The sequence below is a fragment of the Myotis brandtii genome, unplaced genomic scaffold (genome assembly GCF_000412655.1).
Source record: "Myotis brandtii unplaced genomic scaffold, ASM41265v1 scaffold471, whole genome shotgun sequence".
In the NCBI taxonomy this organism is placed as follows: Eukaryota; Metazoa; Chordata; class Mammalia; order Chiroptera; family Vespertilionidae; genus Myotis; species Myotis brandtii.
The window spans coordinates 1924785-1944907 of NW_005367989.1; the positions used below are offsets into that span (position 1 = coordinate 1924785).

General features: G+C 42.3%; 1 protein-coding gene across 1 annotated transcript in view; it reads left to right on the plus strand.

Moving 5' to 3' along the window:
• B3GAT2 (beta-1,3-glucuronyltransferase 2) overlaps positions 1 to 20123 on the plus strand; it is a 186883-nt gene that overhangs the window by 147568 nt on the left and 19192 nt on the right. Inside the window, exon 4 of the mRNA XM_014547341.1 lies at positions 11881 to 12025. Coding sequence (XP_014402827.1) covers positions 11881 to 12025 — 145 coding nt within the window. The remainder of the gene's footprint in view (positions 1 to 11880; positions 12026 to 20123) is intronic.

Consider the following 20123-nt stretch of genomic DNA (forward strand, 5'->3'; position numbering starts at 1 on the left):
ACACACACACAATGTGTTTTAAGCTAGCAATGTCGTCCTTATTGATGCTCAAATTATTCCCAGATTGGCCAGCAACTCTTCAGATCAGCTTCTGTCTTTATTGCACATGTCCGTGTTTATCTTCGAGCAATTCTCTGCATTTTTAAAAAAATATTCTAGACTCATAATTTACCTGTGCCCAACCTGGAATCAGTCAGTTCTCCAAGGAACCCTAATTCCTTCTAGTGGAGAATGGTATTTACAAACCAAGATCTGGGTGTTAAGTGTATTTACGGCTACTGGGGTGTTCATATTTCTAGGCTCTTTAATCATGAGTTCATATTGAAACCTCCTCATTATTTTGTTTTTATTTTAAATCAGCTTATTGAGGTGCAATTTACCTATTATAAAAGGTACTCATTTTAAATGTAGTTTTTGCTAAATTTTAGCGAACACATACACACCCTTGCAACTATCGCCTTATGTCAGTTTTCACCACGTATGGCCCCTAATCTGCTTTCTATCACTGTAGATAAGTTTGCCTATTCTAGAATTTCATATACGTGCAATATGCAATCTGTAGCCTTTATCTGGTTTCTTTCCCACTCGGCATTATATTTTTGAGATTCACTCATGTTGTAATGAGTATCAGTGGTTTATTACTTTTTATTGCAGAGTAGTAATCGGCTGAATGGATATATCACAATTTGTTTATCATTTTACAAGTTGATGTACATTTGTGCTGTTTCCAGCTTATGGCTATTATGAATAAAAATACTGTGAACATTTAGGTACAAGTTTTTGTGTAGACATATGCTTTTATTTTTCTTGAATAAATACTTAGAAATGGAACTGCTGGGTCATATGATAAGTACATATTCTTAACTTTATAAGAAATTGCTAAATTGTTTTCCAAAGTGGTTGCACCATTTTATACTCCCACCAGGGATGTGTAAGAGACCCAGTTGCTCCACATCTTCATCAACACTTGGTATTGTGTCGTTTAGTTTTAGCCATCCTAGTGGGCATGTAATAGTATTTTATTGTGCTATTAACTTCCATAATGACTAATAAATAGAATATCTTTTCATGTGCTGCTGGGCTATTTGTTTTTCTTTGGTGAAATGTTCATTCATATTTGGCCCATTTTTAATTGTCCATAGTGGATAATGCTACTCATGCTTTAGGTATTTTATTGAGCTGTAAGAATTTTTTTGTGTATTCTGAATGCAAGTCTTCAGTTAGGTACATATATAGTGGGATATTTTCTCTCAGTCTGTGACTTACTTTTTTTAAAAATCCTCACCTGAGGATATATTTTTGTTGATTTTAGAGCGAGAGGAAGGGGGAGAGAGACAGAAACATATATGTGAGAGAGAAACATTGATTGGTTGTCTCCCATATGCACCCCAATGGGATTGAACCCACAACCTTTTGGTATATGGAACAACACTCCAGCTGACTGGACCACCCAGCCAGGGCCAGTCTGTGACTTACTTTTGAATATTTTTAACAGTATTTCTTAGAAATTAGAGAATTTAATTTTGATTAAGTCCAATTTGTGGAATTTTTTAGGGTTCGTATTTTTAAGTCCTATCTCGGGTTTTTGCCTTCCCTGAGATCACAGAGAGTTTCTCCAATATTTTCTTCTACAAGTGTCATAACTGGTTTCTGTGTTTGGGTCCATGATTCCTCTTTAAGTTAATTTTTATGAATATTGTGAGATGGACGGCTTGGAGTTCTTTTTCTTTTACTTTTTTTTTTTTAACATAGGTGTCCATTTTTTCTAGAACTATGCATTAAAAAGACTAACCTTTCCCTCACTGAGCTGATTTGGCATCTTAGAAAAAAAAAAATCAACCGGCCATCTGTGGAAAGTATTTCTGAACTCTCTAATCCAGGGGTCCTCAAACTTTTTAAACAGGGGGCCAGTTCACTGTCCCTCAGACCGTTGGAGGGCCGGACTATAGTTTAAAAAAAAAAACTATGAACAAATTCCTATGCACACTGCACATATCTTATTTTGAAGTAAAAAAACAAAACGGGAACAAATACAATATTTGTATTTGCATGTGGCCCGCGGGCCGTAGTTTGAGGACCCCTGCTCTAATCCCTTCCATTTATCTACCTGTCTGTCTTTATACTAGCACAACATTGTATTGATTACTGCAGTTTTATAAAAAGCAGAGCTCAAGCTAGCTCCTCCCAGACAGTTCGTACCAGGATTCACAAATTCATATGCCTCTGAGCAAGTTATATAATTCAGTGTAGCTGACCATGTGTAAGCAGTATTACCTTATTTGCATTAAAACTTAAAGCACTAAAAACTCAACCTGACTTATTTTCATTTATGTCCCTTTCCCCTATATTTCTCATAATTTTTCCTATTTCTAATGGTTTCTTTTATATACATAGTTTACATATTAAGTACACAGAAACATTCCTCATTTCAATCAGACAACAATGTTGTTGCCCTGTTTTCTTGAAATGCATGGTCCATTGGTCTGGTTTTCACTTTCCCACTTTGGAGAGAGGAATATCTCCCATGACAGTGCAAACTAACAATGAACGGTGATGGGCATGCAGACTCAGCTTTGGGGCTGTGATGGGGAGTGGTGGGGACTGCGGCAAACGGGGCAGGGCAGGTGCTGTTGGAAGCCACGGAGCCTCGAAGTGCCACTGTTTCCATATGGAATGCTAGCCTCGTTTGCCACATTTTCAGAGAGACCCGAAATCTTTGGGTTTTAACATGTCTCAATTTAAAACACAAAACTGTGCAGGCCAAACGAAACTTTGCTGTAGGGCGGCATATGGCCAAATGCTCCAGCTTGTGACCCCTGGTCTGCACAATAAGAGCGAACATAGAAAGTGAGTGGAAAACTGACTTCAGGCTAGAGAATAAGTCTATGTCATACCTGACTGGGGTGGGTAGAGAAGGAATGGTCACCTTAGGCACATTTGAAAGGGATTTCTTTTTTTAAATAATAGACTTTAAACAGAAAATCTGAGAAGATAATAGAAAGTTCCCATATACCCAGTGACCCTGTTATTAACATTTTGCATTGGTATGATATGTGTGTTATGATTCATGGGTCAGTATTAACTAAAGTCTGTTCTTTATCCAGATGCCCTTAGTTTGAACCTGGTGTCCTTTCCCTGTTCCAGGATCCTACTCTGGGCACCACGCTACGTTTCATTGACGTGTCTCCACAGGTTCCTCTTGGCTGTGACGGTGTCTCAGAGTGTTCTTGTTGGTGGCCTTGGGGAGTACTAGGCCTGGTATATTGTAGCACGCCCTTCTAGTGGAATTTCTCTGATGTTTATCTCATGATTAGAATGTGGTTATGGGTTTTAGGGCAGAAGATCACAGGCGTCAAGTGCCATTTTCATAACATTAGGTCAGAGGTACATGCTCTCAACGTGGTTTGTAGCTGGAATTGTTCTGGGTTTGGGGGCTCTTTCCGTCAGCTCTTTTCTCTTGACATGTCCTCCTCAGTGTGGGTTTGTTTGGTGGTTTTGTTTGTTATTTTTTAGACACCTTACTTTCTGGCGCTACAAGATGCTTTAGGCTTACCTTGTGTATTTCCCATCCCAGTCCTCGAATCGGCTATTTCTCCAAGAGGCCCTGGCTCTTTCTATTAGAGAATGGTGTTTGAAGTAAAGACCACAGAGGTAAAGTGCCATTCTCAGTCCATCATGTCAAGGGGACATATTATCAACATGATTTATCATCTCAGCCTTGATCATCTAGCTGAGGCAGGGCTTACCAGGCTTCTTCACTGTGAAGTTATCCCTGCCCCATAGTGTTCTCTTTGGAAGGAAATTGCTGTGTGCGGCCATTCCTAAAGAGTGTGAGTTACGCTCCACCTCCTTGGGCAGGGGTGGGGTTTTCTATGTAACTTATTTTGAATTGTTCTGCTGGGGAGATTTGTCTGTTTCTTATTTGCTAACTATTTAGTCATTTAATGATATACTTTAGGTTGTGTTAGCATCTAGTATTTATTTTATACTTGAGGTAGTAATCTAATACTACTTTATTTTATTGCTCAAATTGTTCCAGCTTTGGCCATTGGGGCTCTTTAGTAGACGCCTGTGGGCCTTTCACATGACCCCAACAACGTGCAGGGCTTTGTTTGTTTTGGGTTTTTTATGCACTGCCTTACTTTCTAGCTCTAAACATACCCTAAGGTCACCTTGTATGTCTTCTGCCCCTGCCCTCAAATCAGCTACTTCAAGTAGTTCTGGTCCTGTTTTACAACATGATACTAGAAACCGAGATCTGGGTGCCAGGTGGGCTCATTGCTACTGGAGTGCCATTGCTTCAAGGCCTCTTAGCTGACAAAGCGAGGAAATACATGTGTGTATACTAACCCATGTATATACACATGCCTATCATATACATATAGACACATACCTATCACTCTATCTACAACTGTCCCTATATTAAGCTAAACATGAGTTCATACTGTTGTCTCCAAATCTGTTCCTTAAGCACTTGGATCATTCTAGCTTTCTCTTTTGCTTATCTGTAAGCTCTCACTCCAGCAGAGAGAAACCTGGCTCCCAGCATCCACCATCTGAAGTGGATCTTTTTTAAAATTAGGGAATGCAGTGAAACGCTCCTGTCAAGAGCCAGCAGCACTTAAGTTTCTTTCTTCCTGGAAGGTTTTGTGTCTTCTGTCCACAGTGGTTAATGCTACTCGTGCTTTAGGCTTAGCTCCTGCTGGGGTCCTCACGGAAATCTCAGCAGGCCCCCCAGCAGGTCTGATTCTTTGCAACATGTTCTCCTAGCATCATCTACTTCCCGTACAGCCCTTACCAGCACAGAGCCTACGGAACTGATTTTGCAGTTAGTTGTATCGTTGCTTTATCTTTCCCAGAATGTTGACTTTGCAGGTAAGGACGATGCCTACCTTGCTCAGGAACTAGCACAGCACTGGACACACGTTAAATACATGATACGTATTCAGTGAAAAAGTACAAAGGGAATGGAGGAAAGGTTATACTCTGTCTTCTACCCAGTGACATAGGAGAAGGGTTGAGAATATAACATCAGGAACATTTCTGCTTTCTAGAAGTCTCAACTCCTTTAAAATATTTAGTTTACGCACCTCAAAGGTTCATGCTGTGGATGGTGGTATGTGGAAACCAAAATAGGCACCAAAAAATATGTCCAGGGCAACATCAAGTTACATTAAGGACACTGTGGAACAAAGAGCATTGAGCGGAGTAACAATTCGTGGCAGCAAATATATGCTGACGTCATTAGGGGGCAGATGCAAGAAAGAGAAAGAGCAGAAGCGACGTTAATTTTCAGACTTGTTCCAAAGAAAATGTATGGCGTGTTGGATCATATAAGTGTATTTCTGTGTTGGAAACTATCAGATGTTTAGGGACAGTGAAACTGGAAGGACCCTCATCTCTAGGTCACCGCTCCTGTATTCCTTCATATTCGCCTGCTCTTTTCTTTAATGTATTGGGTCCTGTTGGACTTGGGGTGGGTTTTCTTTTTTCCTTTGAAATTATTAGTTTAAAAGGCAGGATACTGAGTGCAACATTCTTCATAATTCTACTCCCCGAGGTTGCCTGTAGCATTTTCAATTTCAGAAGATCAAGGACTTTATTCATTTCCCTTTGGAAAAAATAAAACAAGATTTCACCTAGTGGCATGTCTTGAAGGATGCTAAAGGCATTTAACTTTTTCTGTTTTACTCTAAAGGCATTATGATCACATGCGTGTGCTCCTCTGAAGTGCGGCAATCCCTGGAGCTGGCTGTTGGCCATCTCTCAAGGAGGGACCAAAAGGATGTAGCTTAAAGCTGCCGGAGGAAATTGGCTAACGAAACAGGAGCTGGTTGTTGATCAGGGTCACCAGACATGTGGGCCCCAGTTCCCTGCCATCTCCTTTTCTGGAGATGAAGATAAACAAACCCCTCCCGCCCAGGGGTGGTTGAAATGGCAATTCGCCTGGAAGAGTGTAGAGATGTACCAAGTGCATCTTTGTGCCCTTTTAGCCATCGGGTCTATGGAAATGGCTCTGCGGGAAGTGATTTTGACTGGTTACCTTTGCCATGCAAGTCCAGGCGGGAGGAATCAATGACAGACTATGGCATTGAATAAATAGGAAGAGAATGCCTTTGGGGATCTGAACTGTCTGTAATATCTATATATATAAAAGGCTAATGTGCTAAGTATCTGACCACTCGACTGTTTGACCGGTAGCTCTGCCACACACTGACCACCAGAGGGCAGACACTCAATGCACAGGCATGGAAACATGGAACAGACTGATGAATCTCAGAGGGAAGGGGCAGGGCAGGAAGAGATTAACCAAAGATCTTATATGCATACTAGAGGCCCGGTGCATGGATTCGTGTACTGGTGGGGTCCCTCGGCCTGGCTGCAGGGATGGGGCCAAAACTCGTAATCTGACATCCCCCGAGGGGTCCTGGATTGTGAGACAGTGAAATTGGAAGGAACCTCATCTCTAGGTCCTGCAGGCCAGGCCAAGGGACCCCTCCGGTACATGAATCTGTGCACTGGGCCTCTAATTATAACATAAATATGTGAACTGCCTCTTCTTTATCTTACTATCCAGGGCTTTCTTCCTTGAGTTTAGATTGGAGCTCACACCAGGCACCTGTTGCCTCTTACGAAGCCACTATTTTGTGTTAAGAAGGTAGCAACCCTTTTAAATGCTGAGAATACTTTAGTTATAGGAAGGGTTTTACTTTTAATAGGAACGGTCTTTGTTATCTTTCCCCCTCTCAGAAAAGAACGTAGCCGCCAAGGATCCTTAAAGAGCACAGATTCAGAGAAAAGGACATCGACAGAGGATAGATCCCGGGGGTGACATGAAGGCGTTCTGTAAATAGCTGTGCTATTTTCCTGTGGAGTGTCTGGCACTCTCTATATAGTACCATGGCCATGTCTGGGAGCTGTGTGTCTGAGTCTGCGATGAAGCATCCACACCGAATCTCAGAGCGGTGCCCACATGGCAAGGGCAGCTGGCTCTTTCTGAAGTTTTAAACTCTTTAAATGACAAACTTTTTAACTTAGCATCCTTGGAAACAGAATCCTGCCTCATCACTTGCATTCAAATAGTCATCACTTCACCTTTAACACCAGACACTCTGGGGGGGAAAAAAGTGTGAACAAATGTTAGTTCTGAGATCTTCGTAGAAATTTTGTGCTGAGCAAAATCTATCCTTTCTAGCATGAAACTGACACAGAAATGTAAAGTTTTGCTTCTTTGATTCATCTCATTACCTAGAACCCTAAGCCATTGTGTGGTCTGTGGCAAAATCCCATGTGTCTTTCGTGACCTAACTTAAATGAAAAAGCCTTCCACCAAAGATGCCTGGCCATATTTTCTTTAATCCTCACCTGAAGAAATGTTTTTATTGATTTTAGAGACAGAGGAAGGGAGAGAGAGAAACACTGATGTGAGAAACATCAACTGGTTGCCTCCCATACATGACCTGGGATCCAGCCTGAAACCTAGGTATGTGCCCTGACCCGGAATCAAACCCGCAACCTTTGCGTATACAGGCCGATGCTCCAAACAACTGAGCTACCCAGTCAGGGCATGCTTGGCCATATTTGTTTTCTTTTTAGTGGTCTCACAGTTATGGTTTATTATATTGTCTTTAATGGTAATTTCTCTTACTATTTTAAAAATATCTTTGCCTTTGCTGTTTTGGTAACTGTTCTTGTCTTTGATTGTGAGCCTGTCCCTTACAGGCTCTGATTGCTTGTTACATGTGGCCCACGTTTCAGTTACTACCTGGTGTTCACACACTTACCAAGAATTTTTTGGCACCTGCTGTATGCAGAGCACAACCCATGCATTCTCATGTCTGAGATGAGATCTGCTTACCAGTTTTTCACAGATTTGAAAATTTAGTGCAACTGGGCAAAAGCAGTTTGAGAGCTGAAAAATCATAGGCATTTTAAGAAAATATCAAAAAAGAGCACAGTGCTATTTTTTAGTGCCATAAAGCCATTTTGTTAAGTTAAGGAAAAACCTATGTGTTAGATTTAACTTTGTTTCTTAGTATGTTTGGTATATTTGATATATAAGACCCAAAAAATCGAAATGATTTTATTTTCTACAGTATGGGAGCGAATAGGAGTCTGAAGGTGGAGTGAGTTGGGAGAGAGCTGTATTTTTGTGAAATTTTTAGTAAATTTTCTGGGTTTTTTTCCCCACTTATGGAGAAGAGCTAGAACATAAAAGCATTAAGTGTTGTTTTTGATTCAAAATATTTCTGAGAGAAATTAAAGATCTCAATAAATGGAGAGATATGTCATGTCCATGGTTAGAAGACTCAGTGTTCTAACTCAGTGTTTGGTGAGATGTTAATTCTCACCAAATTGATGTGCTGAAATGGGCAAACCAACTGTGAAGCTCACATGGAAATGAAAAGGATTAGAGCAGTCAAAGCAACTTAGATAAAGAAGAACAGAGTAGGAAGACTAACACTACCTGATTTTAAGAGTAATTGTAAAGTCATAGTAAAACAAAATAGTGTGATATTAGCATCAAAATCCATGAGATGTTAATTCTCACCAAATTGATGTGCTGAAATGGGCAAACCAACTGTGAAGCTCACATGGAAATGAAAAGGATTAGAGCAGTCAAAGCAACTTAGATAAAGAAGAACAGAGTAGGAAGACTAACACTACCTGATTTTAAGAGTAATTGTAAAGTCATAGTAAAACAAAATAGTGTGATATTAGCATCAAAATCACCAAACAGACCAATGAATCAGAGAAGTCCAGAAACAAACTGGCACATATGACATATGATTTTTTTACAAAGATGCAGAGGCAGCTCAATTATTTCCAGACAATTAGATACAGTTGGAACAATTGGATCTCCATGTGCAAAAAACAAAAAGAACTTCAGTTAGCCTCTCATACTGTATATACAGATTAGGTCAAAATAGATAATAATCTAGCCCCACTGCTGTGGCTCAGTGGTTGAGCATCAACCTATGAATAAGAGGTCACGATTCGACTCCCAGTCAGGGCACATGCCCGGGTTGCAGGCTCAATATCCAGTGGGAGGGGCGTGCAGGAGGCATTTTATTCTTCCAGGGGTCCCCGAGACCACCCATATTAAATGACTTACTAGGACTCATAGCACTCAGCATATAGTTAGTTGTACAGTAAGTTCTCAACATCATTGATAGGTTCTGTGGCTAAGCAAAATTATGTATAACAAAACCATTTTTACCATAGGCTAGTTAATATAAATAAGAGTTAAGTTCCTACAGAATCTCATCAAAGTTATAATCAAGCCAAGTTGAACAAAATGACATTATTTGAGGACTTGTGGCTAAGATTTATTACAGTGACACAGTAAGGATGCATAGCTGGAAGGGGGCGGGGGGAGGACATCAGAAGGGCTGGAGGACTCCAGGTGCAGGCTTCCATATTCTCTCCCTCCCATGAGGGCTCACAGGGAGCACGCCTTCCCTCCAGCAAAGATGTAACCACAGGTACATAGTGTTCACGCCCCGGGAAGCCCATGTCAGGGTCAGAGTTTTTATTGGAGTCTGGTCACCAGTATTTCAGATCCCCAACGGAAAGCAGGTGCTTAGCACCCCAGGCAGGCAAACAACCTTATCAGTGTAGGGTTTATTTCAAGCCAGGTTTTCAGATGCCAACCAAGGGTCAGCCTTGTATGCAGGCCTTTCTAAGATAACAGTGTCAGGACTATTCATTCTTTTCTGCAGCCAATTGTACTTCGGTAGATCTTTCTTTTTGTTGTTTTGCTTTATTTAAATTATTTTTAATTTTTCAATTATAGTGACATACAATATCAGTTTCAGGTGTACCCCTCCAGTGATTAGAAGAGAACAGAAACAGATTCATAGATATGGAGAACATTTTGATGGTTTCCAGATGGAAGGGGGGTGTGGGAGATGAGTGAAAAAAGATGAAGGGTTTAAGAAGTACAAATTGGTTGTTACAGAATTGTCATGGGGATATGAAGTACAGCATAGGGAATATAGTCAATAATATTCTAATAACTATGTATGCTGACAGTCTTATGGGAGCTCCCTTGTAGGTAACTAACTGATTTTCTCTTTCTGCTTTTAAGATTCTCTTTGTCTTTAACCTTTGGCATTTTAATTATGATGTGTTTTGGTGTGGAGCTCTTTGGGTTCATCTTGTTTGGGACTCTCTGCACTTCCTGGACTTGTATGTCTATTTCCTTCACCAGATTAGGCAAGTTTTCTGTCATTACTTGTTCAAATCGATTTTCAACTTCTTGCTTTCTCTTCCCCTTCCAGCACCCCCATGTTACAAATGTTGGTATGCTTGAAGTTGTCCCAGAGGCTCTTCATATTTCTGGATTCTTTTTTCTTTTTGTTCATCTGATTGGATGTTTTTTGCTTCCTTATATTCCAAATCACTGATTTGATTATCGGCTTCATCTACTGTTGATACCTTGTAGTATATTAGTATATTCTTCATTTCAGTTAGTGTATCCATTATTATACCTCAGTAGAACTTTCTAAAAAATCATCGTATGTGTCAGTATGAGCTAGTACAAGGCAACAGTGATTAATTTATTGAATAAGGGGTTGACTTAAAAAGTAGTAATTTCAGATTTGGGGAAGACCAACATAGTGAGATCTTCATTACTTGTTGCACTTCATGCCCTTAAGTCCTCTCGTTAGAATGAGGTGGGATATTAATAAATGAGTCAAGTTGAGATGTTTGGCAAATGGGAGCATCTAATTATTTTTAATCTTTAATAATTTGACTTTTCATTTGAATTGTATTTGAAAATCTTTCCCAAATACATAATTTTCTTTTTTTCTCATTAAAAAAAATCCTTGATTGATAATCATTATTTTAGCCATTGGTTACTGATCATGACCCAGTTCTATAGCAAATGAAAGGTAAAGTATTGGTGTTGAGATTATAATTACCTTAACAACAGCACTACCTCACCCAGATAAGAGGGTGAGTTGAGCTGGAACCCAGCTGATACTTTGATGGCTGGGCCCATAAGCCATGGGCCCAGTGTGGAGTGTGTCTGCCCAAGAAAGCGGCACCTTTTTCTAATTTGCCAAAGGTGCCATGTGGGCTGACTCTGGCTCTGCTCAACACCTGTCCAGGAAGATGGTGGTGTTTTTTCCCCAAAAATGCTGCCTAGTATCATTGAGCTTTCTTGTGAGTGTGTCTTTCCCCTTAAAGAATTCCCAACAAATAACTTTCAATTGAGGGTTGTCTTTAACCAGAACTCCGCTAGGTACAACAGGGTGTATGAGGAGAGGACCAGCTACTTCAGCTGCCTTTTCTTCTATAATTTGGCCCATTGCCGTTGAAAGACAGGCAAATTTACGTATGTTTTTCTTTTGTCTCCCAGGAGGATGCCTGGTGTCTGTTCTGTATCTGGTTCCCATTATTAATGTCACCAGCCAAGATTTCTGTGTCTGTAGCAATAAAAAATTCAGAGCAAGGCAACTCCTATGGCTCCTCTGAGTCAAATGTTTGCTGTTACTGAGTAATAAAGTTTCCTAAAGAGGAACTAAACCTCCTCACTTCCAAAGATACACTTGTTTAAAAGATCCAACTTTGGAACAAATAGGAAACATTTGATAGTCACAATGTGGCTTCCAATAAGTGATGTTCTCTCCATCCTGCCTGAGCCGGAGGCTTAGTGTATGACAGAGTGCGCAGTCGCTGGTGCTGAGTAGACAAAGAGTAATTGGGTAGCAAATCCGTCAGCAGGAGGGTTCTGTTCGGAAGCGTTCAACTTTTGGGAGTCGACATCCTCCCACCCCTTCGCATTTCTTCTGCTTGCCTCCCCTTCTTTCCCTCCCTTCAACTTCTTTTCCCTAAAGAAACTTAAACCAAATCTCTTTCCCCTTTTTATAGATGCGAACCACACGCAAGGTCTCTGTCTGGCCAGTGGGCCTGGTTGGCGGGCGACGCTATGAACGTCCGTTGGTGGAAAATGGCAAAGTCGTTGGTTGGTACACCGGCTGGAGAGCAGACAGGCCTTTTGCCATCGACATGGCAGGTGAGGAGTGTGGGTGACATTTGCGTCGGCTTGAGTGTTCTTACGGATGTTCCCAGTGTCGCAGGGCACTAGACGAAGGAAGCTTTAAAAGACCACTTGGGTGAAACCGCTGATCTTAACATATGCAGCAGATTAGCCATTTAAACCTTCAAAACAGGCTCTTTGGTTAATTCAAATGGAAATTTATTTTGGGGGTGATTAGAAAATGCTCGTTCCATTCCATTTTGGCACTTGTCTGTGCGGCCACCCTTCTATCTAACAGATGTTTATGTGCCAGGTGCAGAGTTGGGCACTGGGAGTCAGTGGTGAGAACTGGCCCTGGCCTTACGTTTTGGTACCTCTCTCCAGGGGTCCAGTTTGTTACAATAACTCACACACTTATGAATATATGTAATAGTGATGTGAGTTTGACAGGCTAATCAGTTTAATGCTTATTGATAAATTTAGTACTTCTTGATACATTTAATAACTAGCATATAAAATTAGGGTTACTTATTTTTCAAGAATGTGTTAATTTTGAATATATCTGTATTTTAAAGTTTTTTCTTTTCTAACCAAACAATTGAATTAAATAAGACCCTGTAGCAGACTACAGATTCTAAAATGCTACTCTGTCATAAGGTGACTCATTTTCTGTGGGTTGTATAAAGTGATGCCTGTGATAACTGTGGAAAGATTCAGTTTGAAACATGAGGCTTAGAGGCAAAAAAATAACCGACATCTATAACCTAGAAGACAAAGGCAGAAAAGCTTCAAAATTGATGTCATCAATCTTCAGCTCTGAAAAACTGCTCTGTCTGTCAGCCTGTGCTTGGCCAATCTTTTGTGTATATTTCCCTACTGCCGTCAGAATCTCTATGCTCAGAATTCTGATGGGGTGACGGCTGTGTTTTAAACTGGATTCATCACTTTTATTCTGACAATACTTTAAATTGGAGGAAGCAAGATTATGAAGAAAACCAGGAGCGTGAGCTGTTGGCTGCTCTTGTGGATGGCAGTGTGGCGGCTCCGTCGCACTGCGTCACGGGGAAGACGAGCTGGTGTATTTACTCAGTGTTTAACAAACATTTCCTGAGTGCCAGTTTTTGGAGACTATGTGTCGTTGTGTCTAACTCCAAGGACAGTCTAGATCTCTTACCCTCTCCCAGGCCCCCCGCTCTCCTTCCTGACTTCTCCATCCTTCTTCTAACCAGCCTTCTGCTTTGGTCTTCAATTCTTGTAGCCAAAGAGCCGAGCTGGCATGTCAACTAAAGCATTTACCTGAAGGCAGACAGAGAGGTAGGCCAGCCATACTTGGAAGGTCCTGGGGATTCTCAGAAGAGGCCTTTCTTCAATCAAGTCTGAATTTGTGGCTCTGAAAATATAAGGCTGACCATAATGTGTCTTGGGAGAATCTGGTTGCTTGCTGATCAGACATGTATGTAACCTTAGACAGAAAACTTAGAGGTCATTAGACATATTCTGTCGCTTCCTGGGACTTAACTTTCCTCATGTGTAGAAGGAAGCAGTGGCATGGCTGGCCACTGACGTCTCCTCTGATGCATTCTGTCTCCTCCTGGCTTCCCACCGGGGCCCCTGGATTCTGAGTGAGGATAGATGTTGGTGCTTCCCTTCCTCAGAGCCTTGCTTCAGCTCAGACTTCCCGGGCACGTTTCCTTACACACAGGCTCTCTGCCCATTACTCCACAAGGTCACTTCAAGGTCAGGGCAACTTGGATGGGTCTTGTTGGATTTTGTTGTATGAACTTTATGTAGATGATTAAGTATCCAAGAAACTCATCGAAAATTTCGCATTGATTCCCCCCAGAATTTGTATCTAAATAGAGATAACTAAAATTCAAGAAAGGCACATGGGTTTTGTGCGTTTTGCCAGGCCTGTGACAAATTATCCGATGCTCTTTCACTGCCAGATTCTCTGGAAAACTTTTCTCCACAACATGACTGATGTTTGGATTTTTCCAAACATTTCAGTATATTTTCAAATCATAATATAAGACATATTATAAAATATGAATGATTTGCTCTTTTGTATTAATTATCCTTGTTTTAAAGTAGGAATAAATAAGAAAACAACTTTTGCCACACTAAATTATTTTCTTTTCACACACAAACGCTTTTTTTTGCAAATTACTTTTCAGTAAATTTTTGATATTTTTGGAAGCCTTAACGTGAGAGTGATTTGGTTGATAAGATAATGAATGATTCTGATTTTGAGGCAGTTCTGATTCTGAGTCTTGAAAATTCACAGCTTGGTTTAGATTCCACATAAGATTCATTTATTCTCCGTGAGAAGAAGGAAAAGACCTTTTGGACCTTCATGTACAATGGGTACCTCCCACCCCGTTGTCAGGTTATGCGTGCAGACACACCCACGATGTCTGGAAAGAGAGGTTAAAGCTGGAAGGCCACTTGGCTGCTACGCCCAGCACAGCCAAGGAGGCTGCTTGGAAAAGGGTCTGAGATAGTTGAGGGAGCTGGGGTCTCTCTCTCGGGTTTTCACAAGCTGATTAAGAAACAGGAAGCGTAAGAACCAAAATGTTAACCTTTCCACAGCTGTCTTGCCTTTCGGGGTTGAGCACACTCAGTAAAAGCCCCTCCGTCAGGGTCTGTCCTGTTTGTATCTCTCTGAAGTCGTAGCCTAGCCCATCACTAGAAGCTCATTTGAGTGTAAGATATCTCGACTAAAACGCTCCCTGTCATTCTTAGGGTTGGACTCTGTGTCTGCATTTGGCCATATTGGACTTTGCAGAGGCTACTTTTGCTATCAGATGAGGAAACATTATTCTGAAATGATCCTGTATGCATGTTAGTGGCACAAGTCGAGATTATTTCTGTTGCACTGGGGGAAATTTTTCTAAAAGCTTTCTAATGATTACTGCAAAAAAAAAAGAATTAAGACACCCATCCACAAGGCGGGAAGAAGCCTCGGAGGCAGCCCCTGCCCTGGCAGCAGCGTGCGGCTGGCTTTGGCAGCTGAGCGATGGCCGCTCTGCCAAGCCGGTGAGGCCGGGAATGTGTCCACGGGTCTGTGCCTTGGGCTTCAGTGCCTGCACCTCGGGCGTCTGCCCACAAACTGGTTCTTGTTGCCTAAAAGCAGGGCAGTCCACACAGAGTTGTCAGCTCGGTTTTGAGGTCAGGGTGTTACTTTGAAGTGACAGGCTCACTGTGGCCACTTCTAGGGAGGTGTGAGTAGGAATCATGACTTGAAAGAACGGAGCTTAAAGTAATTTTCAGCCTCACCGGGAGGTGTAGATTTGTTCAGATGCAGAACTTAAGGCTGAGGTATTTATTTTGAATTCTCAACATTTGCATGCACCTTTTTCTTAACTCTAGGAGGTGGCAGGCAGGGCCCTGAGCCCCTCTAATGACAGTATGTACAGCTTCCAGTTGAGTGCCTGGCACCCATACGGCCTGTGTTCCTGTAGAAATCCAGCTGGGCATACGAACTGCAGTACAAGACTAATGACGTGACAGTCGGCTGCTAAAATACCCAGAGTTAGCGCCGACCCCACTAGTTAGAGGGTTTGCTCCCCAACAAGGCTGCCCTTACTTTAGACCAGCCGCACTGTGGGGGACCCAGGCCACCTGTATTTCTTGACAAATTTACTATTAATTTGATGTTTCCCACAACCCTCTGAGGTTTGATAATACATTACAGGGGCTCACAGAACTCAGGATAGCGCTCTACTTACTTGTTTCTAAAACACAAATGAGGGCCAATCCAACGAAAGACACACGGGGTGAGGTCTGGGGGAGAACCCAGGCTCCTGTGCCTTTTCCTCGTGGGATCGATCGGGATGCATCGCCTTCCCAGCACCCGGAAGTTCCACTGACCTCTGGTGTTAAGAGGTTTTATTGGGGTTTCCCTACGTAGGCACAGTTGATTAAATCAGTGGCCTTGTGATTGAACTCCGCCTCCAGCTTCTATCCCCAGAGGTGAGGGTGGCCCACGGTTCCTGCCTCTGATCACGTGGCTGGTTTTGTGGTAACCAGCCCAATCCTGAAACCATCTAAGTGCCCTCTATGAGCCACCTCATTAGCATAATAAAATCACTCCTGTCTCTCAGGAAATTCTAAGGGTTTTGCAAGTTCCTTGTCAGGAACCTGGCACTAAGACCAGACAAATTATTTATTATACCACAGGCTCAATAGCGGGTAACTTTACTCTCATAAGTAAGAGTGCCTCCTACACCTCGTTTTGCGAGAACTTCTATTCCCCAAAGCAAAGGGGACATGGAAGTGACGTCTCAGGGTCCCTTTGAGCATTGTCCACGAACTTTTTCATAACTCATAACAATGAGACATTGTAAAGCAAGCATGTCAAATTCACGGCCCACGGGCTGCATGCGGCTCACAACAAATGTTTTCTGCAGCCCAGCCAATATAACAGTATGTAAGAAACGTTTTAATAAAAATTTTGTAACTTAATTTTTACAATATCGTAAAAATAACGAACTACAACGTTCGCTAATGACTGATGACTATAATCGTGTCGCATTCATTTCCCTTATGCGCCTTACACGTAAAATAGTGCAGGCGCACATTTCTCTCCACTAATATAGCAGCGACTATTTTAGCAGCCGATTGCCACATCATTAGTCTTGGACTGACTTGTTTGGTGTGCGCAACAGGAAATATTTCGCTTTCAGAAAATAAGAAAAATAGGTTTATTTGTGTTACGCTTATTAATATGGGCAGTTATTCAGTGTCTGGTAGGTTCATGTTCAAGAAAAAATATTAATTTTTATTAAAATGTTCTATTATTTTATGTTAACGATTACTCATTTATTTCAGCCCTTGGTATTCAGCATGTCTCTATCGAAATAAACCTACGTTTCTATGAAAATTGAAGCTTTTGGTTTTTGGTGGCCCACATAAACTTAAACCTTGTTTATCTGGCCCATGTTAGCCTTTGAGTTTGACATGCTTGTTGTAAGGTGGTAAAGCTTTTCCTCATGTGTGGCTGACAGAAGGGGTGAGAAGTCTAGGAGGACTGTTTAGTTTTCTGGCCTGGAGTCCTGTGGACGTGGTGTCAACACCCTGGGAATGGGTGAGCTCCCATAGGAGACTGTAGTGGCCGAGGATTGTTTCCCAGGAGCAGTCACTTAAAGTGCCTGCAGGTCTCGGCCAGTGTGGCTCAGTGGATTGAGCGTTGTCCCATGCACCAACAGGTCACCAGTGTCATTCCCAGTCAGGGCACCTGCCTGGGTTGCAGGCTGGATCCCCCAGTAGAGGGTGTGCAGGAGGCAGCCAATCAATGGATATTTCTCTCTCATCAGTGTTTCTATATCTCTCTCCCTCTCCCTTTCTCTCTCCCTAAAATCAATAAAAACATATTTTAAAAATTTTAAAGTGGCTACATGAACCCTGGCTAGTGTGGTTCAGTGGTTGGAGCATCAGCCGTATACTGAAGGGTCGCAGGTTTGATTCCAGTCAGGGGCACATACCTGGGTTCGAATCCTCACTACATCTAGCCATTTCAAGTCATTCTCAAAGGCCATTCTTAAGGACATGCAAACTCTTTGTTTTGGGCTTGCAGTGAACTTCGTCTCTTTGCTGGCTGATGGACCTGTGCTCATTATCATTCAGTGAATTAACTCAGTGTGTAGGATGGCACGTGGAGATAAACATCGTGCTTTAGATAAAACACTGTCAAAAAACGACTTATCAAGAGAAAAAGAAAACAAAAAGATGATTAAAAAGTTGTTGAGAAGCAGATATGTGTTCATTTTCTTAATTTCCAAGCTGAAAAACTAAACAAACAAAAGCCATTTGAAAAAAATAAAAAAACAAAAAACATTTGAGCTTTCAAAAGAAAATGTCATTTATAGCATTCAGATTTGCATGGTGTTCGGTGTAGTGTGCGTGTCCACTTGGCCCTGCTGCTGAGAAGGCAGAATTCTTCTCTGTACTAACGGCTGATGGCACAAAGAAGAATTTAAAAGAATGAGTCTTGCCTGGCTGGTGTGGCTCAGTGGATTGAGCATCCTCCCATGCACCAAGGGGTTCTGAGTTCAGTTCCCAGTCAGGGCATATGCCCGGCTCGATCCCCAGCGGGAGGCAGCCGATCAGTATGTCTCTCTCTCCAATGTTTCTATCTCTCTCTCCCTCTCCCTTCCTCTCTATCTAAAAATCAATGAAAACACTTTTTAAAAAAAGAAGAAGTCTCACCTTTTCTAATTAGGTGACAAGGGGGTTGGGGGGAAGGTCCTTTTTCACTACCTTGACTTTCCTAAGCCCCTAGGAGAGCATCTGTAGATATAATTCTCATTTGGAATCTATTATAGACAATGTATTAGTACAAATAATAAGAATTAAAGCTTATTGCTCTGCACCCCTGACCTGGGGGCTGGCACGCTTGCCAGTTTTCCTTGGCACGTAGGTTGGTTGCCGTGACTACCACTCTCTCTGCACTGACTTCAGAAGTTAGCTGGGTTCTTCCTGGGCCCCCTGAGCAGCCCCAAACACTGCATTATAGTCCACCTCCTTTCAAATCCAGGCAAGTGCCAGGCTGGGCCCAGCATTGCCCCAGGCAGATGGGCCTGCGGTAATGACGAGTGGCACCCACTGCCCTCAGCCCAGAGTGGGGAGCGTCACTGTCTTCCCGTGTTTGCCTGCTCATTTCTAGCCACCTCCCCGAAAGCTTTAGTGCTGCGGGAATCACTTTCTCCATGACGCTCCACACATCTCCCTAGAATCCTGCACTTTCTCCCTTGTCCGTGAGGTGGCGCTCGAGCCCGAGGTGGCGAGGTGGCGCTCGAGCCTGCGTCCTGCCTGCCCCCTGCATCGTCTGCTCTGGGGAGTGGGGGGCAGGGGAGGGCTCCCAGGTCTCCTGGCACCTCCAGGTCAGGCGAGGCTGGCAGTAGTAGCTTGAATACATTTTTGCTGAGTTCATGAATTTTAACTTTTTCTTTCCTAGTTTAAAGATTATCAAAATTAAAAGGTACAGCCTCTTATTCCTTCTGAGATTACATCGCCATTATTCTTAATTGTCAGATTCTTTAAAAGGGGGAATATTGAGCTGTACTCCAGAGAGCTGTCTAAGGAGGGTCTCATTCGTAGGTCTCAACGTGACTACACGGCAGAATTACCCCTGGAGCTCTGAAAAAGTACCCAGACCTGGGCTCCATTGCTGATCAATCAAACCATAATCTCTGGGTGTGGGGCCTGGTATGGGGTATGTGTATACATTTTCTAAGTCTTGAGTTTATTCTAAAATGCCGCGTGTTAAGAACAGCTAGTGTACGTGGCCACCGGCTACGCTCATGCTCCTTCCTGTGGTTGGTTGTAGTCCATTAGACATGGCTCCCTCCCACGCCATTCCGGAGGTTTGAGGGGGGATAGCCCCACACGACAAAACATTTGAGAATGCTCAATAAAATTATTGCCAGGGAAAGCACGTCCATTGGTCAAGCAAGAAGAAAATTTGAGCACAGGAAAGGAGTTGTGTTGTTTTTTTTTAAGTCATAACAACGGAAAAGCACCACCAACAATATAAGTTATGCACTAGAAATGCAAATGTGCTTTTTATAGTGGTAAAGTATACAAAAACATTTATCTTTTTAACCATTTAAAAGATATATTGATTTCAGAGAGGGAAGGAGAGAGAAACATCGATGAGAGAAAATCATTACTCTACACCCCCTACTGGGGATGGAGCCCACAAGCTGGGCATATGCCCTAACCAGGAATTGAACTGTGACCTCCTGGTTCATAGTTCGATGTTCAACCATTGAGCCACACTGGCTGGGATCTTTTAAAACATTTTTAAGTGTATAGTGGCATTAAGAACATTCACATTGTGCAACCATCACCACCATCCATCTCTAGAGGTTGATCATCATCACAAACCCCCAACTCCTTCCCTGGTACCCAGCATTCTACTTTCTCTCTATGAGTTGGACTGTGCTAGGTATTATCTACACGAATAAAAGAGAAATATGGTAATTGGCGTACGACCGCTACCCTTCCCATTGGCTAATCAGGGCGATATGCAAATTAACTGTCAGCCAAGATGGCGGCCGGCAGCCAGGCAGCTGATGCGAACAGGGAGGCTTGCTTCCTTCAGTGACAGAGGACTCCAACGTTCCCCGCCTGC